The 26,206-nt window shown below is 39.7% G+C and overlaps 1 protein-coding gene across 1 annotated transcript; it reads right to left on the bottom strand.

Annotated features, from left to right (window-relative positions):
• Positions 1-1,168: 1,168 nt before the first annotated feature.
• On the bottom strand, positions 1,169-13,391 carry ANKS4B (ankyrin repeat and sterile alpha motif domain containing 4B). The gene is made up of 2 exons (XM_049639169.1): positions 11,702-13,391; positions 1,169-3,386 (listed from the first exon to the last, which is right to left on the bottom strand). The coding sequence occupies exons 1-2, from the start codon at positions 11,863-11,865 to the stop codon at positions 2,297-2,299; spliced, it is 1,254 nt and encodes a 417-aa protein (XP_049495126.1). The 5' UTR covers positions 11,866-13,391; the 3' UTR covers positions 1,169-2,296.
• Positions 13,392-26,206: the final 12,815 nt, after the last annotated feature.

Genomic DNA, 26,206 nt, shown 5'->3' with positions numbered 1-26,206 from the left:
CTCCCAAAGAGGTATCTTTCCACGTCCATAAGGTGATATTCTATCCAGGCAGCAATGCAGGTTTCCAGCTCACAATTCTTTGTACCACCTCACACAGCCTCTCATTTGCTACAATGTATCGCCAGGCTTTCTATACTACTTTTACCTCTGACAGTCATGTACAAAGTACTACTAGAACTCATCCTTTTTGTTAACAGCAGCACTTCCTCCCCGCCCCCCAACCCCAGTGACTTATACTTCTCATATATCCTAGGAACCAGTGTCTCATTAGGCAAATTCTGGAGAATAAGTGGAGAGAGGATCCTGGCATCTACAATAATGAAGTACTAATACACGCAGGCTCAGACACAACAAACTTTATCTGGGTTTCTTTTATGTGCCAAATGCTTTTGTGCACACTTTTTTGAAAGCAAATACAGCTTCGGTCTATTCCAGACCAACAAAATGCAGTATTTGTAAACATGATCATCCCCTAGTGCAACATATTTATTCCATGACTGACAATCTTTCTGAATCTATCCATTGAGGAAGAATGAGCCAATTGTTCATCAGATTTACACATCTGTATCCTCCTTAAGCTTATCGTCTCCATGGGTGCCTCTTGAAATAACCCAAACAGATGTGCATGAGGAACCATGCTGAAGATGAACAGCTATTTCTGTATTATACACACAGTCAATAGTAAATTCCACTTGATGTAAGTCTGGCTATAAAAGTCCAAGGAAGCTTAGCTATTCAGTAGGGTTTCAATCTGAATTGGGACAGCCATTCAAAAATGTCAGCTGCAATGCTGCCAGTTTATATCGTAGAACTTACACATATTCAGACATGTGGCCATGCTGACAGACAAGAGTAAATAAAAGATATGTACATAATAGGGGCTCTTGGGTGGCTCAGTCAGTTAAGCATCGGACTTTGGCTCAGGTCATGATCTCACAGATCATGGGTTTGAGCCCTGCATTGGCCTCTGTGCTGACGGCTCAAAGCCTGGACCCTGCTTCGGATTCTGTCTCCCTCTTTCTCTGCCCCTCCCCCTCTCATGTTCTATCTCTCTGCCTCTCAAAAATAAAGTAATAAAAAATTTTTTAAACCACATAAAAAAAGATATGTACATGCACATAAAAATGTAAAATTTCCTTTTATAATCAACTTTTCCTTACAAATGACCTAGATTTCCCCCCCTTCTTTTAAGTTTCAGAAGGCACTTACCTTGAGAAAAATCATGAAACAGTCCAGACTTTTTCTCGGCATCCTTATTTTCTCTCCACTCCTTAGTCTTGGTCTGCTAAGACTGCCATAACAAAATACCACAGACTGGGTGGTTTAAACAACAGAAATTTATTTTCTTACAGCTCTGAAGACTGGAAGTGCAAGATCAAAGTATTGGAAGGTTTGGTTTTGCCTGAAGCATCTGTCTTTGGCTTGCAGATGACTGTTTTCTTGCTGTGTCCCCACGTGGCCTCTTCTGTGTGTGTGTGTGTGTGCAACCCTGAGTGTCTCTTCTTATAAGGACACCATCCATCCGTGTCCCTTATGACATCATTTAACTTTAATCACCTCTCTAACGGTCTGATCTCCAAATACAGTTATGTTGAGGCATAAAGCTTCAACATACAAATTTTAGGGAGATACGATTCATATTACATCAGGTACCCGGTATTCTATTTCTTTCTTCACTCTCCTTACATGCTGCTCTGCCTCTGTTCCCAGGCAGGAATATTATAAACCCATTTCCATTACTTATAAACATGTAAACATCTGTTGAAGGGTTAAACACATTTAAGTTGGACATGAAGCCTCAGGCCAATGGAAGAACTCAAATCTCTTCCAACAGACAAAGTTGTAGAGCTCAGGACAGAACTGGAGTTGGAATCCCCAGGCTCTAAGGATGAGAAAGTAAGCAGCACGCTTGCGTGACAAGAGATTATAATTTTTAAGTTCAGAGTTGGAAAAGTAAAGAGATTTTCCCTTGTCTGTCATTCATTTAACCCTTTCTATATTCAAAAATATCAAAAAGATAATTGGAGATAAAATTGCATTTTTGTATTCCCAGATCTCTTTGAGTTGGTCACTGGTGGTTTTTTTGGACAGGTACAGAATATTTCTCAGACTACAGTATGGGCCTCTTTCTCAGACTACAGTATGGGCCTCTTTCTTAGGAGCGCATTTCCAAAACCCTAGGAACTCTTCCCAGTGGCCTGGCATTGGGCATACAGAGGGTGTTGCCTGGAGGGTTTCCAGTGGGTCACAGCATTGCCCCATTGCTGCAGGTTCACCCTGTGGACCCAATAGTCCATCAGAGGCTGGTGTCAATCAGTTGCCCAGGCTGTTGTAGCACCTGCTTCCTTCCATTTATAGCATTAAGAACTTTCTTCCTGGGACCAAGCTGCATTTGTATACTCTGAAGGTCCTCATCAGAGCAAAGTAACAGAGCTTCTAGATCAATCTGCTCTCTCATGAAAATGGGAAGGAATTCTTCCAGGTGGTGGGACTGCAAAAACACTTCCAGAGGAGTAGCATCAACCACATCTTCCTCCCACTCCACTTCATCCTCATCCCAAGGCAGATCATCTTCATGGTTGTTTTCCACTCCCTCTTTGTTAGCCTCAGCTTCCTCAGCCTCTGCTGCTCCTTGTCTCTGAAGCAATTCACTGTGCATCTGAAATCCCAACACCCTCTTGCTGTCTGAGAGGTCTTCGGGACTTAATATTCTGTTCCTTCTAAAAACAATATTGCCTAGACCTGGACGGTTAAGAATGGACTCGTGCTGCACACCTCTGTCCTCCTTTGCTGAGAACTGGAGCTTCTCTTTGAAGTCCTGGGAGAATGTGTCTTCCTCCTCTTCTCTGAACACTTCCATCACATTCCTCTGCCCACTTCTGCTCTCCTTCCCTACCAGCTCTTCTGTATCTTTGTTCTTCTTGAACTTTATCTTGAAGGTGTCTTTAATGCCCTTAGTTGCTGACCCAAATGTACCAGAAGCAGAAGCATTTGAAAGGGATGACCTGGAGAAAGTAGCCTTGGAAGAAGAAAGAGTCCCAGATTCCTCCTTGCTATAGGTGCGAGCCATCTTATGTTGGTGCTTCTCTTGGAGCCTCTCGCACTCTTTGATCTGCCTCCTGGCATTCTTCTGAGCCTGCTCCTTCAGCCTGGTAACTTTCTTGGGGCTCATGATGTTCTGGGCAGTGGCAGCTTTATCCAGGAGAGCAACACATTCATTCTGCTCTCTGCTAGCAGCAGCATCCAGTGGGGACTGTAAGTTGTTGTCCAGGGCAAAGATGTTGGCACCAAAGTTGACCAGGAATGAAACACAGTGGGTATGACCATTGGAGGCTGCATAATGCAAGGGAGTATTTCCCCAGATGTCACATCTATTAGGGTCCCCTCTAGAAAAAATATCAAAAATACACATAATTTTTGTTTCTTAGAACATGAGGTCCAAAATAAATAAATAAATAAATAAATAAATAAATAAATAAAAACAAGATGAACAAAATACATGTTAATCCTGCCTTGGCATTGGTTATAACTTGTGAAAGTCTAAACACATAGAGAAATCAACATGGCCAGAAACAGAGAGAGCCCATCTCTACCCTTTGTTTCCTTTTTAGAAGAAAAGCTTTCCAAGAAACATCCCCCTCCCCCAAAAAAAGCCACTTTCATGTCTCATTGTTCCCAATTGGGTCACATGTCTATAGGAAGAGAAATAGAACTACTATAACTTAAGCCAATTAAAATTTTCCCCTGAAGCTAGGGATAAGATTACCCAGTGGCATACTTGTAAATGTTTAACAACTGGCTTACCCAAGAAAAAGATCAAAGCTCTGATTTATGGCATGTGTCAATTTTTGTGTTGTACATACACCCATCATGGCAAAATTCAAGCTACTAATGTGATATTACTGGACACAGTTTGGAAGAGATGTACGGTAACACACTGTTATAAATTATTCCCACCATATATGTAGATATTGCAGATGTGCAAAATCTTAAGAACATAGTTAGGAAGTGATAGTTAGGAAGCACTAAATAATTAGGAAGTGATAAGTTTTGAGTATTTAAAAATATAATTTATTAACTGATAGGTTAAATAACCTTATTTTTAATAATGACTCTGTTTAACAGACTGAAACTTCCTGAAAATTTAGCAATGATCTCTCATGAGCTGGTAAGAGCTCATTCCCACTCTAACAGTGTTACCCCACTGGAGTCACATGTAGGAAAATAAAGAACTGAACAGAACTGGGTTCCCACCAGCAAGAAAGAAGAGGAGAATGGATATTGTGTAGGTACCAAACAGTATCTACTATAACCATTATTCATACAAAGGGTAGAACATACCCATTGATTCCCCAACTTACTTCTGTGTAATTACAGTGTCATATATGCGATCAGTTCTGCAACGGTTTATGGTGTAATTGGGGGTACTATTAGATGGGATTAAGGCCAGAGACCCCATGCCAGCATAGAAACAGTCATGCGGTAGGTGCTCAGTAAAGATTTGTGGGATGAATTAATGCCTACTGGAATCTTGCCCCAGGGCACAACCCCACTCCCCCTATGAGATTGTGAGTTACTGGCAGTCATGTTGTTTAATATGGCTCTGGCCCCAAGCCCAAGCCATTGATGAGGACTCTGATAATACAGGTACTAAAAGGGATTCTTCCCTCACCCTAGACTACACCCCCAAACCAGGATCCCTCTAAACTTTCCCCCGTCTGGACCCATGGAAGGACAGGAGACAGGTTCCGAGAAGGCCTCTTGATATTCTTGGTGAGTAGGATGTGGAAACAGGAGAGACAATCCATTCACTTGCAACTGCCACATCAATGCCCTGTGACCCTTCCTCTGTTGCTTGCTACTCAAAGTTTGGTCCCTGGATCAGTAGTAGCAGCTGCAGTTGCAGCTGCTAGTTTGCTGGAGATGCGGAATCTTGGACTCCAGCCCAGAATTCCTGAATCAGAATCCGAAGTTTAACAAGATCCCAAGGTGATATGTAAGTTCCCTGCAGATTGAGAAGAGCTGCGCTAGTTAACCAATGTCCAGTAATTTGATGAATCGGATTTGTAACTCCTCCATGGAAACCCTTGGTCTCCTCAGGCTTTTCAGTTGTGAAGGTTTATACTTTCAACACCATCACCACCACCCACCATCACCATCTCCTTCTTAAAGAAAGACCAGGATAATTATCAGAGGGGTAAAATAAGGCTCAGAATGGTTAACTGATTTAAGCCTGTTACACAGGCAGCATACTTTGGATCAGGCTTGCCTCCAGGCCTAACGGTCTCCAGCACAATACAGTCTTACGTTAACAGACCTCAAGTTTTTCTACTTTACCAGCTATGAGGCCTCAAGCTTAACTCACTGAGGACTCAGTGTCCTCATCTGAATTCGAGTGTGAGAATAATTTCCATGGAGTTGCTATGTGAATAAGTTAACATAAAGCCTTAGAAAAGTGCTTGGTCCATAGTGAATACTCAATAAACATTACCTATTATCATTTCCCTTTTCCCTAAACTCATAATCCCTAATTTCATATATGTATTTTTCCCACAGCATTATAATAGCTCTTGTGACTTTTGTTAAATGTTTACTTATTTTGAGAGAGAGAGCACAGGGGAGGGACAGAGGGAGAGAGAGAATCCTAAACGGGCTTTGCATTCAGAGTGGAGCCCGACTTGAGGCTTCATCTCGTGACCATGAGCTCATGACCTGAGCCAAAATCAAGAGTCGGACGCTTAACTGACTGAGCCACCCAGGCGCCCTAGCTCTTGCGACATTTTAAACACTTACAGTCGTACTTCATTTGCCCAATATTTATGCCCCATCTCCCTAATGAGATAATATGCCTGAGAGGGCCAAGCCTGTGTCTTTTTGTCCTTTGTATCACATCTCCTAGCAGAAGTCTCAGACTCAACTTAAACCAAGCAGGTAATTTAAGCAGCTGAATGGAGCCAAGCTTGTTCTTTCAACAAAGTCATAGTTGAGTGTGAACTTCAATGAGAAAGGATAGCTGTCACTCAGCAGCAGCTGACTGCCACCTTGAATAAAAGCAGCCACAATTTGGCCAGGGCTTCCATTTTCCACATAAAGCCAGACATCCAGGATTTCATGTGGAATTTTTTGAATTTCAAACGTTGGCTCCAATTTAAAAGAAAAATACAGTGAAATCCAAATAAAACAGAGTTTTGGACTGGATCCAGCCCATACTCTGGCAGTTGGTAACCTCCTTCTGAGCAGAGAACAGCATGAACAGATGCACATATGGGTGATGTTAAACATGGCATATCTGAGGAACCAGGAGTATATTTCGGTTGACCAGAGTGCATGGAGATGGGGCAAGGGAAATCAGTGCAAAGAGGAAAGTAAGAAAATGAAATTTAATCTAAGGAAAGCAAATATTAAATAAGACCATTCTGTCGGGCTGCTACTTCCAAGAGGTCTGCTCAGTATGCCTGATTTAATTGTTTTAGATCAAAGAAAACCTCTTTCAGTCTTAGTGCAGTTGTGTATCTTAGGGGGGCACAGTGCCTCACCCCCAAAGATGTAGTTTTACATTTTATTTATTTTAACCAAGCACCATATTCAAAAGACTCCTTAAGTACTCTAGACATCAAAGAGGGATTGTAAAAACATCCAAGATGGTACTATAAACATAAACAAAAACATACTGGCTAAATTTGCTTGAAACTATTGGGTTGTATAAGTTAAAAAAGAAATTATTGAGAGGAGTGAGCTATGGTGGGGATGTTCAGGGTCTTAAGGAGTTTAGGTTAAATCTACATGCTTTGGAACTTAAAGGAACTTAAATGATCCTTTCAAGATGGAAGGAAGAACATCAAGAAAACCTTGAGATGACCCCAAAGATGTGTCTTGTTCTAAGAAAATTTCAAATGCAAAATTCCAAATTTATAGATGAAACTGTCAGTAAGATGATTTAAAAGTTTCCCTAGTGTATTTAAGTTATTTCCACTTATAAAAATTCTATTTAAAAGCAACTTTCTTGGGTGCCTGGGTGGCTGAGTTGGTTAAGCATCTGACTCTTCATGATCTCACAGTTTGTGAGTTCGAGCCCCAAGTAGGGCTCTGTGCTGACAGCTTGGAGCCTGGAGCCTGCTTCAGATTCTGTGTCTCCCTCTCTCTGCCCCCCACCTGTTCACACTCTGTCTCTCTCAAATAAATAAATATTAAAAAAAATTTTTTTAAAGCATCTGACTCTTAATTTCGGCTCAGGCCATGATCCCACAGTTTTGAGTTCGAGCCCCGCATCAGGTTCTGTGCTACAGCTCAGAGCCTGGAGTCTACTTTAAATTCTGTGTCTCCCTCTTTTTTTGCCCTTCCCCCAGCTCCCTCTCTGTCTCTCTCTCTTTCTCAAAAATAAAATAAAATAAACATTAAAAAAAATTTAAAGGCAGCTTTCTGGGGCACCAGGGTGGCTCAGTTGGTTAAGCAACCAACTTCAGCTCAGGTCATGATCTCGCAATTTGTGAGTTGAAGACTCGCGACAGGCTCTGTGCTGACAGCTTGGAGCTGGAGCCTGCTTCAGATTCTGTGTCTCCCTCTCCTCTTCATGCTCTGTCTCTCAAAAATAAATAAAAACTTTAAAAAAAATTTTTAAATAAAGCAACTTTCCAAATTTGTGTATAACTTAAAATATTTCCTAATGACAAATTTCATGGAGACCTTATATTTTTTTAATGTTTATTTATTTCTGAGAGAGACAGAGCACGAGCAGGACAGGGGCAGAGAGAGAGGGAGACACAGAATCCAAAGCAGGCTCCAGGCTCTGTGCCATCAGCACAGAGCCTGACACAGGGCTCGAACTCGTGAACTGTGAGATCATGACCTGAGCTGACGCCGGATGCCCAACTGACTGAGCCACCCAGGCGACCCTCATGGAGTACTTCTAAATTCAATCTTTGTCTTTCAGTCTTTGGTGTCTTTCATACTTCTTGATAGAATCATTACACATACCTGCCCAGATATTCACAAACTGGTCCCCCTCGTTTGACTATCTGAATCCAATATTGATGCTATAGTGTTTGCCTAGGCTAAATTCAGTCTTGGGTTGGTTTCTTTTCCTATTTCTTTTTTCCAAAAGAGAAACTCACTGAAGAGATTTTAAAATAATCTCCATTTTGCTCTTGCTTTTTTGTAGGTCAGTGCATTTGGGCAGTAATTTTTAAAACTGGATTGGTATTATAGTCACTAAATGGGCAACTTGCTTATATTAACTTACTCTGAGCATCTGGTCCACATCATTTTTTCTCTTTTGAAGTTAATTTGTTTTTTGTGAAGCTGTTCTCAGAAAAAAAAATCAGTATTTCAAAAATGTTTTTCTACATAAGAAGGAATATTTGGACTTACTAATAATCAAAGAAATATAAATGAAAACAATGTACTACCATTTTCTTGCCCATCAGATAGGCAAGGATTAAAAAGAACAGTAATACTCAGTTTTGGCAGGAGTATGGGAAAATGAACAATGCTGGAGGAATCATAAAGTAGTTCAAATTTCCTGGCACATTATGTGCCAAAAGCTTTTAAAACATAGTACCCTCTTGAATCAATAACTCTGCCTTTAAGAATTTATCCTAAGGAAATATTAGACCCTTGTGTAAAGATGAGTAAGCAAGGGTGTTCATCCTAACTTGTTAATAACAGTTGAAAGACTGGATTCAAATTTAAGTGTTATGAACAAGCAACTGGTTAAATAAATTATGATGAAACCGTAAAAACAGAATACCATATAGTCATTAAAAACCAGTGACATGCTGGGGCGCCTGGGTGGCTCAGTCGGTTGAGGGTCCGACTTCGGTTCAGGTCATGATCTCACACTCCGTGTGTTCGAGCTGCATGTCGGGCTCTGTGCTGATGGCTCAGAGCCTGGACCCTGCTTCAGATTCTGTGTCTCCCCCCCTCTCTGTCCCTCCCCTGCTCATGCTCTGTCTCTCTCTGTCTCAAAAATAAATAAAAACATTAAAAAGAATTTTTAAAAAACAGTGGCATGGGATGCCTGGGTGGCACAGTTAGCTGACTGTCCAACTCTTGATTTCAGCTCAGTTCATGATCCCAGGATCATGGGATCAAGCCCCACATCAGGCTCTGTGCTGAGCCTGCTTAAGATTCTCTCTGTCCGTCTCTCTCTCTCTCTCTCTCTCTCTCTCTCTCTCTTTCTCTCCCTCTCCATCTGCCCCTCTCCCCACTCTTCTAAATCCAATCTCTGTCTTTTAGTCCTTGGTGTCTTTCATACTTCTTGATAGAACCATTACACATATCTGCCCAGGTGTTCACGAACTGGTTCCCCTCATTTGATTAGCTGAATCCAATTTTGATGCTATAGTGTTTGCCTGGGCTAAATTCAGGCAAATTCTCTCTCTCTCTCTAATTAACAAAACAAAACAAAACAAAACAAAACAAAACAAAACACCAGTGGTATAGATTTCTACTTCAAAGAGCAAATAAAAAACTGAAAGTGAAAATGATCCATAATCTATTGTTAAATAATTAGAAGCAGGTGTCAGAACAGTTTGTATAATATGACTGCCTTTCTTCAGGGGGAAAAGTGTATGTGTATGTACATGTTCTCAAAGGAAAAATTCTGGAAGGATATAAGCCCAAATGTTAATGACTGTGAAAATTGGTTTGATTTTTACTTTATTAAATTTATCTTTGTAATATGATGTAAAATTTTGCAATAAGTATCCTCGAAGAATCAGGGAGGAAGGTAACTTAGGTTAGCAAGTGAAACAAAACAAAAAAAATTCACATACACTTTGAAGGCAAAATGAAATTTTGTATAATTGGAGCCATCTTCCAAGTGTAGGAGAACATATGTAATTATTGCTTTTCATCTTTAAATTTTGAAAAGAAAGGAACACAATTTTTAACAAAGCCAGAGTTTGGGTATTAATAATTACCACATGATTCACTGTCAGTGATCAATGACTGATTAACTTCTAAATTCAATTTTTAATTTATTTCCCTTTTTAACTCCCTTAAGTATAACTGGCAATTGATCTCTCACAGTTCCTGAAAATTGGCTGTGGTCAATATGGGAGCCTAAGAAAACCTGTACAAGATATTTTTTTCAGCCTATGTACTCCATGGCAACTTAACACAACGGTGGAATACGGGGTCTTACCTTCCTCTTCCTCTACTCACCAAAACATCCAGTCAACTGTAATTGATCCTACACCCAAACTGCCACTCCAATCCATCCCTGTCTCTCCATTGCCATTGCCACTGCCCTAGTCCAGTTCATCTCTCATCTCAACCATTAAAATAGCCCTTGAACATTTTCCGTGACTGCTACACAGCTGCCTGAACAAGTTTTGTAAACACAAATCTACCAGGTGGCTACCCTGCTTAAACCTGACAATGACTTCCCATGCCGTTAGGATAAAGTTCAACTCCCAGAGTTTACAAGGCTCTTGTGATCTGGTCATTTCTTACAACTTGGCCTCTCCCCATTAAAGCTGCATCCAGCCATACTCAACTTCAGTGCCTAGAATGCAAAGTGCTCTCACTTGGGGGGAAACATTCTTCCTTCCATCTTCTGGCCAGCTTCTTCTCACCTTTTAAGTTACAGCTTCAATGATCCAGAAAGCCTATCCTCACTCTATGGTTTGGGATAGATGCCTGTGTTATTTATGTAGTGCCCTTTCTTTCCCCCCTTTATAACCAATATCATCTGTGACTTAACTTATTTAATTTCTGTCTTCCTCTCTCAAATCTGATCACCATGAGGAGAGGAAATGGGTCTCTCTTGTTGACCAGAGCATCCCCAGTGGCCAATAAAATGGCTGGTACATTGCAAATATGTAAAAGTAAATATTTACTGAATTGAAATTGATTCACTTAGCTCCTTTATTAATGTTTTCTTTTTTCCTTTCTTTACTGCCATCGGGTTATAGTTGCCAACACTGCCTAGCCCTTCTGGTAACATGCAGAAGAAAAGAGATAGGTAATTCCTGCATTAGAATTTGGGGGAAGTGTGTATGCATGTGTATATATCTGACAGCTAGAGAGATAAGACAGGCTGAAGGTCCCTTATAAAGCCAACTATTTCATCTAAGAATCATGGCTTGCATTAGGGTTGTGTATTAATAAAAGGCTGTGGATTTTAATGGAATAGATAAAAAAAAAACAACGCATCATTTGTTCCAATCAAAGTTAACATCTTAAAGTCAAGTAAAACAGTGATTTCTTTTTAAGAGTCAACCATTTAAATTTCATGGAAAAGTTTGTTTGTTTGTTTGTTTGTTTGTTTTAAAGTAGGCTTCAGACCTAGCATGGAGCCCAATGTGGGGCTTGAATTCATGACCCTGAGATCAAGACCTGACCTGACATCAAGAGTCAGATGCTTAACTGACTGAGCCACTTAGCCCTTATGTAAAAGATTTTTAAAGACACAAAATTAAAATATCCTCCCCCCCATCCCGAACTCATCCCTGAACTCATGGAAAGAGTTCAGGATCTTTCTATGTGTGGCTCATAAGGAATGAGCTATCCCCATGGTACCAGTTCTTAATGTGAAAAGAGCATCTCTAGGCAGTTTTCTCTTTTTCTCTAAAATGACAATTATTTAGACAATCCATAAAGAACAAAGTATTTTCACTGACTTCCCTGTCTCTTGCTGCTGTCTGTAAACTCCTACCATAAACACTGTTTCCAGTAGAAACCATCAGGTTGAACTTACCCTCTGCTGCAGATTATTTCTAGGGCTTCCAAATTCCCATGGTAAGCTGCCAGGAGTGTGGGAGTCATGCCATCTTCATCAGAAAGATTCAGATCTCTCTTGGTAGCCTCTTTCAAAAGTTCTAAGTAGCTATCACTAGCAGCTTGGTGGTAGCGAGTGGACATTTTTCCTGCCCACCTAAGCCCAGCCAGATATTGCTCTCCAGGCAGATCAGGTTGTTGGTGAAGTAGCCTTCCTGCAAAGCTGGTTAATCAGTAACAAGGAAGAGTGTCACCTCAGGACAAAGGTCATTCCAGCCTCCTCCATGGAAGGTAGCCAGAAAGGTTCACAGCACTGAACTTGGACCTTTCCTTTCTGGCATGGCCATGACCTGGAATAGTAGGGAATGCGGGGTTCGTCTTGAGTGTTTTAAGCCACATTTAATTTTTTCTGTCCATTAGCATGTCTTGAATGTAGTATTGGTCATCTAGGCACAGAATGTACAAAATAATTTCCAAACAATTCAGAACTAGTCTAGTTCACTGGGGAGGTCTATTTTAGAAACTATTTTATTGAGGTATAATTTATACACTATGAAATTCACCCCTTTTAAGTGTGTAATTCAATGATACTAAATTTACACAGTGGTTCAAGCATCACCACAATCCAATTTTAGAACATATCTATCACCCTCAAAATATCCCTCATACTCATTTGTAGTTAATCCCCATTTCCCCTCCCAATCCCAGGAAACTACTAATCTGCTTTCTGTCTCTGTAGATTTGCTTTTTAAGGGCATTTAATATAAATGGAATCATAAAATATACAGTCTTTGTGTTTAGGGGTTTTTTTTAGCTTCACATAATTTTCTGAGGTACATTCATTTTTCAGTATATAACAGTACTTCCTTTGTATTGCTGAATAATATTCTACTATAGAAATATACCAATTGTTCATGGTTCATCCAATAGCTGATGGACATTTAGATTGTTTCCCCTTTTTGTTTTTATGAATAATGCTTCTAAGAACATTCACACGCAAGTCTGTGTGGACATATATCTTTATGTCTCTTGGGTTTATAGCAAAGAGTGGAATGGCTGGGTTACATGATGATTTATATTTAACTTTTTCAGAAATTGCCAGTGTTTTTCCAAAGTCACTGTACTGTTATACATTTCTACCAGCAATGATTGGTGATAATTTCTCCATATCTTTACAGCCTTTGTTGCCTTTTTGCTTATAGCCATCCTTAGCGGATGTGAAGTGGTATCATTATGGTTCTAATTTTCATTTCCTAATGATTAATGATGTTGAGCACGTTTTCATGTGCTTATTAGCCATTCTTACATCTTATCTTTATTAAATTGTTTGCCCATTTTTCTCACTGGGTTATTATCTTATTATTGAGTTATAAGAGTTCTTTATATATATTGAACAAAAATCCTTTATCATATCTATTTTGAACTGAATGAAAATGAAGACACAACATCTCAGAATTTTAAAACAGAGCTTGGCCCAAATGTCCATCAACTGATGAATGTATTAAGAAGATGTGGTATCTATGAGGTGCCTGGGTGGCTCAGTTGGTTAAGTGTCTGACTTCAGCTCAGGTCATGATCTCACCGTCCATGAGTTCGAGCCCCATGTCAGGCTCTGAGCTGACAGCTTAGAGCCTGGAGCCTGCTTTGGATTTTGTGTCCCCTCCCTCTCTCTCTGCTCCTCACCTACTCACACTCTGTCTCTCTCTCAAAAATAATAAACATTAAAAAAAAAGATGTTATATATATATATATATATATATATATATATGTATGTATACACACACACACACACACACACACAGTGGAATACTACTAAGCAATGAAAAAGAATGATATCTTGCCATTTGCAACAGTGTGGATGGAACTGGAGGGTATTATGCTAAGTGAAATAAGTCAGTCAAAGAAAAACAGATATCACATGATTTCACTCATATGTGGAATTTGAGAAACCTAACAGATGATCATAGGGGAAAGGAAGGAAAAATAAGATAAAAACAGAGAGTAAGGCAAACCATAAGAGACTCTTAAATAAAGAGAATAATCTGAGAGTTGATGGGGGTCAGGGGTGGGGAAAATGGGTGATGGGCATTAAGGATAGGACTGGTTGGGATGAGCCCTGGGTGTTATATGTAAGTGATGAATCACTGGATTTTACTCCAAGACTACATTGTATGTGAACTTGAGAATAAATAAAATAAAAATAAAAAATGTAAAAAATAAATAAAACAGAGCTTGGGGGAGAAATTAGCAGTTTTTAATGCCTATATTAAAAAAAGAGAAATATCTCAAATCAATAACTTAAACTCCCACCTTAAGGAAAGGAGGAAAACATGGAAAAATTAGTGCAAATAAAGAACACAATGTAAGACCAAAAACATGGTCCAAATATCTCTGTAAAACAAATAGGTTTAAATGGACAAAATTCACCAGTTGGAAGACCCAGCTATATCTTATTCACAACAGACACAGCTAAAATATAAAATTGCAGAAAGATTGAAAGCAAAAAATGGAAAAGTTTTATCAAGAAAATACTGACAAAAAATGGTATATCTATATTTATATCAGACAAAATATAGTTTAAGCCAAAAAATTACTAGGGATAAAGAGAGATGATGAAAGGAACAATTCATCAACAAAATATAATAGTCCTAAGCTTGTGTGTACCTAATAACATAGCCCCCAAATAGAGAAAACAAAAAACAATAGAACTGGAACAGAAAGAGCAAATCCACAATCACAGTAGGAGATTTTAATTAACTCTCTTAATATTATATATATAATGATAATGTTAACTTACCCTCTGTATATCATACACACACACACACACACACACACACACACACACACACATTAGGTTAAAGATTAGTAAAAATATAAAATATTTGAACACAATTAAAAGCTTGACTTAACAATCCTATGTATAACTCTATACTCAATAGAAAAAGCATGTTCTTTTCAAGTACACAGAAATATTTATAAAAATTGCCCACCTAGAATGCAAATTGGTGCAGCCACTCTGGAAAACAGTGCAGAGGTTCCTCAAAAAATTAAAAATAGACCTACCTAATGACCCAGCAATAGCACTGCTAGGAATTTACCCAAGGGATACAGGACTACTGATGCATAGGGGCACTTGTATCCCAATGTTTATAGCAGCACTCTCAACAATAGCCAAATTGTGGAAAGAGCCTAAATGTCCATCAACTGATGAATGGATAAAGAAATTGTGGTTTATATACACAATGGAGTACTACATGGCAATGAGAAAGAATGAAATATGGCCCTTTGTAGCAACATGGATGGAACTGGAGAGTGTGATGCTAAGTGAAATAAGCCATACAGAGAAAGACAGATACCATATGGTTTCACTCTTATGTGGATCCTGAGAAACTTAACAGAAACCCATGGGGGAGGGGAAGGGAAAAAAAAAGAGAGATTAGAGTGGAAGAGAGCCAAAGCTCTCTTTGAGCCAAAGCATAAGAGACTCTTAAAAAGTGAGAACAAACTGAGGGTTGATGGGGGGATGGGAGGGAGGGGAGGGTGGGTGATGGGTATTGAGGAGGGCACATTTTGGGATGAGCACTGGGTGTTGTATGGAAACCAATTTGACAATAAACTTCATATATGGAAAAAAAAATTGCCCACCTAATAAAACCAGTGCAGGCCTCAATAAGTATCAAATGATAGATTTCATGCAAACCATGTCCTGTGAAGACACAGCAATAAAATTAGAACCCCTCACCCGATACAACTGATAAACTGTATAGATATTCTCTTGAAGTATATATTTTACATAGTTTTTATCATCAAATACATACATTTTTGCATTGTCTTTTCCTCTCTTTAATCCACCATAACTATTTCCCGTATTGTTACAAAACCTTTAATATGTTTGGATAATAGTCCATGGAATTGAGGTGAGGAAGATCTATTTTCAAAGTCTATAACTCTTTATTCATCTTATCTCTTTTTGTCTAAGCCTTTATTCCAAGATAAATTATCTGTCAACTTTGAGAAAGTACAAAGCTTTCATCTGCAAGTTTCTCACGATAATTAGCTCCAAGAGTCAATGTTTGTTCCTTTTTCTAGTTTCTATGAGAACCAGTAGAAGCTGTAGAAGCAACCTGGAGGACACTATTATTTATTTGTAAGGACGGAAAAAGAATTTTTTTAAGACTGCAGAGAGTGAAATATTTAAGTGTGATTATGGATACTTTGAGAACAACTAATTTTTTCATGAGCTACTTTAATTTAGACACAATTACATTCATTAATATATTCTAAAATAGAAAATCATATATAATCTGACAGAGGGCTTCTCAAAGATCAATTAATTATAGTGTATATAATTATAAACTATATTATTAGCTTATAGAAAGCTAAGTGCCAATCAAACGAGGAGTCTGTTACAGGATGAAGATGATGATAAAGAGAATGTGATAATGATGGGGAGAAGGAGAATGATAAAGATAAGGATGGAAGCAAAGATAAAGGAGGACAGAGCAATCATTCATATAGGAAGAAGGGTTAGAAATGGAGGAGAAGGAAGAGTTTCTCAACTCCAGTAGCACTCATGACTTGGACTTAAACTCTCCTGTGAAATGGTAAGACACCTGAGCTGTTTGTTTTAATATTTTTATTTTTTTTTTAAATTTTTTTCAACGTTTTTTATTTATTTTTGGGACAGAGAGAGATAGAGCATGAACGGGGGAGGGGCAGAGAGAGAGGGAGACACAGAATCGGAAACAGGCTCCGGGCTCCGAGCCATCAGCCCAGAGCCTGACGCGGGGCTCGAACTCACGGACCGCGAGATCGTGACCTGGCTGAAGTCGGACGCCTAACCGACTGCGCCACCCAGGCGCCCCATTATTTTTAAATGATATTTAAATATCCTGGCACCCTTTGGCATTTCCTTGGGAAAACCCCTTCCTTAAAAGAAGAGTGTGTTGGGAAGGTGAGGTGAAGCAGAAACAGATCCTGAACTTGAAGATCCTCCTTACACCATTCCCTCAAGAGGAGATTGACAGAGAGGGTTGAAATTAGACCTAGAAGACCTGAAGTCCATATATTCTGGAAGAACTTACTGCATCTATTTGAGTTTCCATTTCTTTGTGAATAAAATTGGAGGATATTGCTCATGATCATATTATCATCTAAACTTATAGTAGTAAAGGTGAAATGATATAAAATTCCTTGCAAACTGTGAAGTATGGTTTTACAAACTGGAAGAGCCAAGAAGCCATGTGATTGTGGCTAAGAGTGCAGTTAGAGAGAGAGCTCTAAAACTTAGTAATTGGTCTCTTATTTTCTACTGTACTTCTCAAAGTACAAAGGAGAGACACAACTGGTAGGAGATGGTAAGGGCAGAGATTAATGAAAATACCTAAGACAGATCTGCATATAATTTAGGCACTAACTGCTCATGAGGAGTCTAGATAATTATGGGGCAATTGTGGCTTTTGACTGTATGTTTTGACAGTATTGGCCTTGTGGAAATAAGTGTTTGAATCTGTCCCAACAGTATGCTATTGGACTCTTTGAAGGTCAGAAAAGAATATCTTCCCTACACACTGGTTGATAGACTTTAAGGGTCAGATTTAAATGTCCATTTAAATATCCAGAGTAAGTCAGGTGCTCATCACCTTCCTGCTGTAACCAACCCTGTCCTGCTCCCACCTCCCTATACACCTGCAATATTAGAATAACTTTAGAAACTCTTGCTAGTGACTTCTATGCCCCTCTGCTGCCACTTAGGTTCAGAGGGGGTAGGCTTTATTTCCTCCTTTGTTTTCTTAAAAACTCATTTATTACCTGACACCCCATGCATTTAACCATTTCACTTTGAGAGTCCCTTAGACCCAAACACCACTTCTTTCTGCCAATGACCCAGAGAAAACAGGGTTAATTGGCACCCCCAGGGACAACACTTAGAAAGATTCTCCCCCTAAAGGGTCTCCTCCTCCCCACAAAGCAATGGCATTGTCCATTCTTCATTGCTGTGTTTATAATTTTGCAGCCTCTCCTGCCACCTGACAGCTTGATGTTGTAAACAACTGTCCCATCTACCATGGAGTCTAATCCTGGATGAAAGGAAGTAGTAGCCCTTGGATGAAGAATTTACCTAGGACTCTGACCTATCTATAAAACAGAGTCTTGTGTGTTCCTTTGCCCAGAGGGAGAGATGGAAGGAACAAAGATTAGTGGTAGTTGATACCTCCAGTCTACCCCCAAGAAAAACCAATGCCAACAAAGTGGAAACCCAACTTCTTCCTTGTTCTGAAAAACCATTCACTGCTAATTGGGAAAGAAATTCAATGTGAAGCCCAGAAACACTTATTTTTATTAACGAGATTGCCCCCTAAACCCAAGAGACCTGGTTTTCAAAAGCAGCCTGTATTTGTTCTCCAAAGCTATTTACGCCTAATTATAGAGGAAATTCACTTGTATGGTAGGGAAGCACATTTTTACCTAATAAGGAAAAAGAAAAGATCCAAGCAGAACGTTGCTTTTAACAAGATTGTTTCATCTAATGAGCATCTTATTATGAATTTTAATGAAAATAAAAGGATTAACAGAAAGTAAAAAAAAATTATAAAGGATTACAGAAGTCCTATTGTTACATGGAACTTATAGGAAGTAAGCAAGGACAGAATAGGTGTCATTAACACATTACTGTATGTGCTGGACTTGGGTTTGTGAGAAACAAACCATTTGAGGTAAAGACATTTTTAAGTCCATTACTCAGAAAATGTCACTTAGTTATTTATGTACGTTTTCCTCCTGAGCACAGCAACAAAATCTTCAACCTATTTGATGTGGATTTTTCCTCTTCAAAAGAGATTCAACAACCCTGCTTCTCATTTAAACACATATATCACTCAAAATACAGAGAAACTTTCTTTCCCACATTGAAGGTCACTGGTGTTGTTTTTCTTAGAAACATTGTTAAATACAAACATGAGGCAATGAAAGGAACTACTGTCTGCCCTTTTGTTTTTTTCTTCTCTAAATGAAAACATTTATGAAAATATTTAGGTGGGTAAGTTGACTATTGAAATTATAATGTCCCTGAAGTATTGATTGGGCTTAATTTATTCACATAAGTTTCAAGCCATTCAAAGCCCTATTTTTCTGCCAAAAACACAGACAGAGCTGTTATTGTACCATCTGGTTTGCATGAAGAATCTCTTGGCATCTCTTAACTGCATATTTTATAAATGCTAAATCCCAGATGGCATTACATTGTAACAGTGGAGAGTTTTATAAAGGTTTCCAAAAACAAATTCTTTAAAATGTGAATACTGGATAGTCTAAGCAGGGGCTACGAATTTAAATTCTGCACTTGAATCAACTGGCTTTGTTACCTAGACAAATTTACTTTTTCTTTTGCCCTTACTCCTTTCTAATTATTATTGGCTCTGTGAATTGAAGATTTCAATCAATAAAATCATATGACCAAGTCCTCACTCAAAGCTTAAATTCGTATAAAAGTTGTAAGAACAATGATCACTGGAAAACCTGTATTAGCTGCCATTTTGTTTCAAGATAGAATTTACCACAAAGGAGGGATGTTACAGTACCTGTTAGCAGATCATCAAATACCATCAAAACCATTCACCACTCTTAAAGCTGATAGTTGGACTGGAAACTATGCAACTGTGAGCAGCATGCGTTATGTTGAAACAAAGCCCTAGTATGGTAATAGCTAAGAACACAGATTCTTAAGTCAGAGACTGACAGACACTAACCCAGAAATTAAATCCCACCATTAATTTGGGCAGATTACTTCTGAGCTTCAATTTCCTCACCAGTAAAATGAAGAGAAAACCCCACAGAGTTATTGCAAGTAATATTATTCACAGGGCTGATGCAAGTAATTAGTTACTTCACACAGTGTATGGTCTGTAGTCAGTACTCAATGAATGTAAATTAGTAGTAGTCCCACTGGAAGTAGAAGCTGAAGTCAAGCAGAAGTAGCAGTACTACTAGTAGAAAGGAAGGAACTCTTGGGGTGCCTGGGTGGCTCAGTTGGTTGGGTATCCGACCTCAGGTCATGACCTCACAGTTGGTGGGTTCAAGCCCCACGTCGGGCTCTGTGCTGGCATCTTGGAGCCTGGAGCCTGCTTCTGATTCTGTGTGTTTCTCTCTCTGCCCCTCCCCTGCTCACACTCTGTCTCTGTCTCTCAAAAATAAATAAAAATGTTTAAAAAATTTTTTTTAATTAAAAAAAGAAAGGAAGGAACTCTCTCCCTTCTTTAGGTCAATCATAAATGTATAATTACTGCATTTTCTTAAACCTTCTCTTTCCTTTGCATTTTTCTTCTCCGTAACAACAAGGAACTGGCTTTTTGTTTTGTTTTGTTTTTTGGGTTTTTGGGTTTTTTTGGTCCTATCCTTCATCATGGTTCAGTAAAAAGAGTATATATTTTATAGTCACACAGAGTTGTCTTTCAGTCTGAGAATGTGTATTTGTCTTCTAGGGTTGCCCCAAAAATTACCTCAAACTCGGTGGCTTAATCAGCAGAATTTTTTTCTTACAGTTCTGGAAGTCAGAAGTCCAAGATCAAAGTGTCAGCAGGGTTGGTTCCTTCTGAGGGCTATGAGGGAAGGATCTTTTTTGGGGCCTCTCTCCTTGGCTTATAGATGGCCATCTTCTTCTGTGTCTTCATATTGTCTTCCCTCTGTATACATCTCTGTCCAAATTTCCTCTTCTCTTACAGACACTAGTCATATTGCATTAGGGCCCACCCTAAAGATCTCATTTTAAGTTAAGCTAGAGGATCTATCTCTAAGTACAAGGCCTCTCAAGAACTGGGCTCAGAACTGGCATAGTGCCAGTTCTACCACATTCTGTTGGCCAAACCAGCCAGACTCAAGGGGGAAGTGAAGACACAGGAAGAAACTGACCTCGAAGCACACTGCAAGGGATGGGAATACAGGGAGGGGTGGAAGATTGTGACTTTTACAACAAATCTTCACATCAGCTTCAGAACTTTAATATTTAACATATATTCTATCAACTAAAAGTAATGTGCTGCATTGCCAAGAAAACTTTTTCTCTATTTCTGTGGTAACCACTGCACTCTTTACTAGATATGGAGTAATCTGTATTAATACTTTTATATAAATGGATTTTTATTTAGAACTTCTGAGCCTTCTCTGTCATCCATTTACCTAAGCTGCCCTATCTTTATATTTACAGATCAATGAAGTCTTGTATGCCTTTGTTCTAGTTCTTTCTGAGCCCATGACTATCAAGAGGCTTATTCAACTTGGATCTGTCTAAAGATCCCAAGGGGAAAATGATATTAATATTGTATAGTTACACTGTTAAAGGAATTACCATATGATGTTAAAGAACATTCTCATTGACATAATCTATCTTGTTTTCCTAAGTTAAATTCATATTTGACATTTGAAAGCTATTTTAAGCTATATTAGCATAGCTGGTAGAAGTTTCTAGATTTCTTATTTATCTTATACTGCTAAATTCTAATTAATGCCATCTTGTACTTCTAAAGCTAACTGATCTGCAAGAGAAGCAGAGTTTTAAAACACCTCCTCATACACACACACACACACACACACACACACACACACACAGGGGGAGAGAGAGAGAAAGGGAAAATCATAATGAATTAGAAAGAGCTTGGGAATGGACATCAGGACCTGATTCCTTACTGGATCTCTGCTGCTAACTTTCTGTAAGATCTTGAGCAAGTTACTAAACCTCTTAGGTGTAATTTCTTCATTTTACATTAGGGAGATGGACTTTGGAAGCCTCACTTACCAAATCCACTCAGTTGGGTGCTATACCTTTATATCATGAAGTTTGAACCCATGGGCCTTTGATTGTATATCTTCTATTGATCACTTAAATGCCACTCAGATTTACTGTTACTTCTGTTTGCACTTTAAAATTATTTTAATTGGTTATTTTGTCACCAAGACAACTCAATCAATACAGAAAAAAAATAGAGTCAGTAAAACAGGAGTTCCCCACCTCCGTATTCCTACGGATGATATTGTGCATATATTTATAACCAGTAGTAGAAGAAGAGCACAGACAAACCAGAACCAACAATTGTTGTAAATGGCCAGCATAGCTGGACTGGGTTTGACTGCCTGTATATCTGCACGGTTTCTTCCTCTGGGTAACACAATTAGCTCTCTGGAAATACTTTCCTGGACTTTTTTTCCATAAGAGAGAGAGCACGCACATGGAAGCAGGGGAGAAGGGCAGAGGGAGAAAGAGAAAGAGGGAGGGAGGGAAGGAGGGAGGGAGAGAGAGAGAGAGAGAGAGAGAGAGAGAGAGAGAGAGAATCTTAAGCAGATTTCATGCTCAGCGAGGAGCCTGATGCAGGGCTCGAACCCATGGTCCTGGGATCATGACCTGAGCTGAAATCGAGTCAGATACTCAACCAACTGAGCCATCCAGGCACCCCATCCTTCCTGTACTTTCAATGCAAATATACATTTATATACACAGACACAAAAATGTATAGACATACACAGGTTTTTTTTTTCTTTTTTTAAGTACAATATAAAAACATTAATTATACAACTCCAAAACTCCAATTTTATTGTGGTCATCTTTAATATTACCATCCATAGATCCACATGAATCCAGATGCATTTTGGAATTTGAAGATATTCATACTTACCTAACAATCTGATGATGACATTTAGGTTGTCTTTTAATATGTTTATATTGTAGAAAATAAGACAGCAAGCAAGCTTGGAATTTAAGAATTGTAAATTGTTGGGATGCCTGGGTGGCTCAGTTGGTTAAGCGTCCAACTCTTGATTTTGGCTCCGGTCATGGTCTCACATGCTTCTTGGTATCAAGCTCCACGTCAGGGTCCAGGCAGTGTGGAGCCTGCTTGGGATTCTCTCTCTGCCCCTCCTCCACCCTCCTCTCAAAATAAATATGTAAACATAAATGAAAAAGAACTGTAAACTGTCATTTATAAGAACTGCATTTCAGAAGGAGGGCACATGCTCAAATGAGGCAACAACACTGCCTTGTTATGCATAACAACTTAAAACTCCCTTCAAGAAATGCCTGGTGATGAGCAAGTAAGAAGTGACCTCAGGACCATCAGGTAGAGACCCACTCAGAGAGTAGAGGGAATACCTTGTAGTCATTAGCACAAAGAGTGCTAATGAAATTAGTCGCGAAGGAAGATGGCGGCGCAGGAGGACTTAGATTCCACCCACACCTGCCTAAATAACCCAGAAAACCGCCAGAAGACTAGCAGAACGGATTCTCTGGGACCAAGTGTAGATGAGAGGCCCACGGAAGAGGGTAGGAAGGGCAGAGAGGCGGTGAGCGCTACACGGAGAGCTGGGGCGGAAGGGCAGCCCACTGGCAAAGCAGAGCCCCCGAGTCTGGCTTGCAAAAGCGGAGGGGCCGGACAGAGTGTGTTCCGACAGCAAGTGGGACTTAACATCTGGAAGGTTATAAGTTAACAGCTCTGCTCAGAGAGAGGGAGGGCTGGAGGACAACGGGAGGGAGAGTTGTTGAGCCCCTGACGACAGAGCTCAGCTTGGCAGGGAATAAAGGTGCTGCCAGCGCCATCTCCCTGGCCCATCCCCCAGCCAAAATCCCAAAGGGAACCAGTTCCTGTCAGGGAACTTGCTTGCACTGCACAAACACCCAACACTGTGCTTCTGCGGATCCATCCCTCTGGCAGCGGGTCTGACTCCCTCCCGCTGCCGCAGGGCCCCTCCTGAAGCGGATCACTGAATTGGATGGAAAGAGCCTAAATGTCCATCAACTGATGAATGGATAAAGAAATTGTGGTTTATATACACAACGGAATACTACTTGGCAATGAGAAAGAATGAAATATGGCCTTTTGTAGCAATGTGGATTAAACTGGAGAGTGGTAGCCTAAGTGAAATAAGTCATACAGAGAAAGACAGATACCATATGTTTTGACTCACGTGGATCCTGAGAAACTTAACAGAAGACCATGGGGGAGGGGAAGGGGAAAAAAAAAGTTAGGGAGGGAGCCAAACCACAAGAGACTCTTAAAAACTGAGAATAAACTGAGGGTTGATGGGGGGGTGGGAGGGAAGGGAAAGTGGATGATGGGCATTGAGGAGGGCACCTGTTTGGATGAGCACTGGGTGTTGTATGGAAACCAATTTGACAATAAATTTCATATATTAAAAAAATAAATAAGGGGCGCCTGGGTGGCTCAGTAGGTTAATCGGCCGACTTTGGCTCAGGTCATGATCTCGCGGTCCGTGAGTTCGAGCCCCGCGTTGGGCTCTGTGCTGACAGCTCAGAGCCTGGAGCTGGTTTCAGATTCTGTGTCTCCCTCTCTCTGACCCTCCCCCGTTCATGCTCTGTCTCTCTCTGTCTCAAAAATAAATAAACATTAAAAAAAAATTAAAAAAAAATAAAATAAATAACATTGAAAAGAAAAAAGTATACCATAAAAAGAAATAAAGAAATAATAAAGAAATAAAGAAATAAATAAAAGAAATTAGTCTTTGGTGTACTCACCACCTTTACCAGTTCCCACAGTGGTCCTCCTTCTCTCCATGCCTCCTGCTCAGGGCTTTTGTGCTGCCCCTTAGTCTCCCAGAACCCTGAATTTGGGGCTGGGATCAAATCTGTCCTTTCCAAGGCAAGACCTCCTACTTTGGAGAAAAGGCACAATATTGGTAGAGAAGCGAACCTGGGGGTGGGGCCTGGGAAAGTGGAGTGACACATCAGTCTCTGAACCTTGCTTCCACACTGCATCCTCTACGGCCTTCCCATCACAGTCTTAACAATCATGGTAGGAAATTACCTTCACATTTGCAGAAAAGTTGTCACTTTTTGGAAAATATGCTTCACAGAAAAGGAGTAACTATTGCTACCATGCCTCTGCTTGGAATCTAAATCTTCTCACTGTCTCTAATCCCAGAGACCTGCTTATCCTGGCTTCTGTTCCCTCTCCCCAATTCCGTATAACATAATGGGTTAATTCCCATTGAAGAAGTTGACCACTAACAAACACTCATTTTCGTGCCTTCCCTCCAAGTATGTGCCAAATTTTCCCCATCATAAGATTCACCTGTGGTGCTTGTTAAATAGTACATTAACTCAGGACCCTCCCCTGGAGAGCCCAATTCAGCAGCTTTTGGGTGAGAGCCTGGAATGTGTGCTATTAATGAGAGCCCCATGTAATCCTTTGATCAAGAAAGTTGGGGAAACACTGCTCTAACCTACAATGGTATTTCAGACACCTGTAACAGGGAGTGGAGATTACCCCTCAAGTTACACTACAAAGACAACACCATAAATCAATAATTACAAGTGCCACCCCGTCACTTGCACAGAATTTGAACATGGCTGCAGAAATCTAGGTATCTCAAATTGCAGTAAGAGATGCTGAAAATATCTTGATTGGGCCTTAGAAAATCTGAGTCCTCAACCTGGCTCTGACACTCAGTTGTTAATAGGTTGGGCAAAGTTGCTTTGCCTCAATTTCCCCATGTGTAAACTCCCAATTGGTATGCACTATGACATTATTATTTAGAATGTTACTCTCTTTGACCCAGAATTTCTACTTACCAAGGGTTAGCCAGGGGAATATACAAGAATGTCCATGGTATTATGGTTTATGATGATGAAAAGTTAGAAGTCTTTGTAATGTCCATCATTAGGAATAAATGCTGATTTATCTAGACATTGAATACTATGCAATCTTAAAAATGGTAATGGAGATCTTTATGTTTGATATATAAAATGCCCATGTCATGTAAAGTGGTAAAATCAGGTTACAAAACATTACCTAAACTTTGATCCCAGGTTATTGGTTTTTGTGTGTGGTGTTTGTACAAAGAGCCCATAAAGCTATATATCTAAATATTAGCAGTGGCAAGATTACAGGTGACCTTTTCCTTTTCTCTATATCCTTCTGTAATTGTCTGAATTTTTGCAGTTAATTTAAATTTTTATACTTGGGGGAAATAATATATCATCATTTTTTGTAAAGGTACTTCATGCACATTGCTAGGGTAGTGATAACAGCCAGGAAACTAGGCTTACTTAAAGGAAAGGTTTGTTACTTGAAGATGGTATGAACAAGAGATGTTCTTTCTTCAATAAAATCCACCACCCTCTTTCACTCTACACTGGAGTTGTATTTTTCCCAAAAGATACTAATTTTGCCCAGTGTTATGGAGAAAAACACCAATTCATTCACCTGGAGCCAATTTTAGTGACCTCTGGTTTCATGGCTGGCCCACAGAGAAGCTGGTAGAATAACCCAAAGGCAAATGTCAGGAAGGGCAGAATTATGTTTCCTTTCAGGCCTTCCAGAAAGTCCTTCCTGTCCCAAATCCCTCCTCTCAGGTGAGAAAGCTGGAGAAAACTCAGGTGTCTCCAATGGGGAGAGGGTGGGGTCATGTTCTATGTTCTGCTATAAAAAAAGCACAGAACAACCCATCCCTCTATCTGGTTGATTTGGTGATACACTTGGCC

This window comes from Panthera uncia, chromosome E3, assembly GCF_023721935.1.
Source record: "Panthera uncia isolate 11264 chromosome E3, Puncia_PCG_1.0, whole genome shotgun sequence".
In the NCBI taxonomy this organism is placed as follows: Eukaryota; Metazoa; Chordata; class Mammalia; order Carnivora; family Felidae; genus Panthera; species Panthera uncia.
Note: the sequence above shows the minus strand (reverse complement) of the source record. Positions and strands in the feature narration are given on the sequence as shown.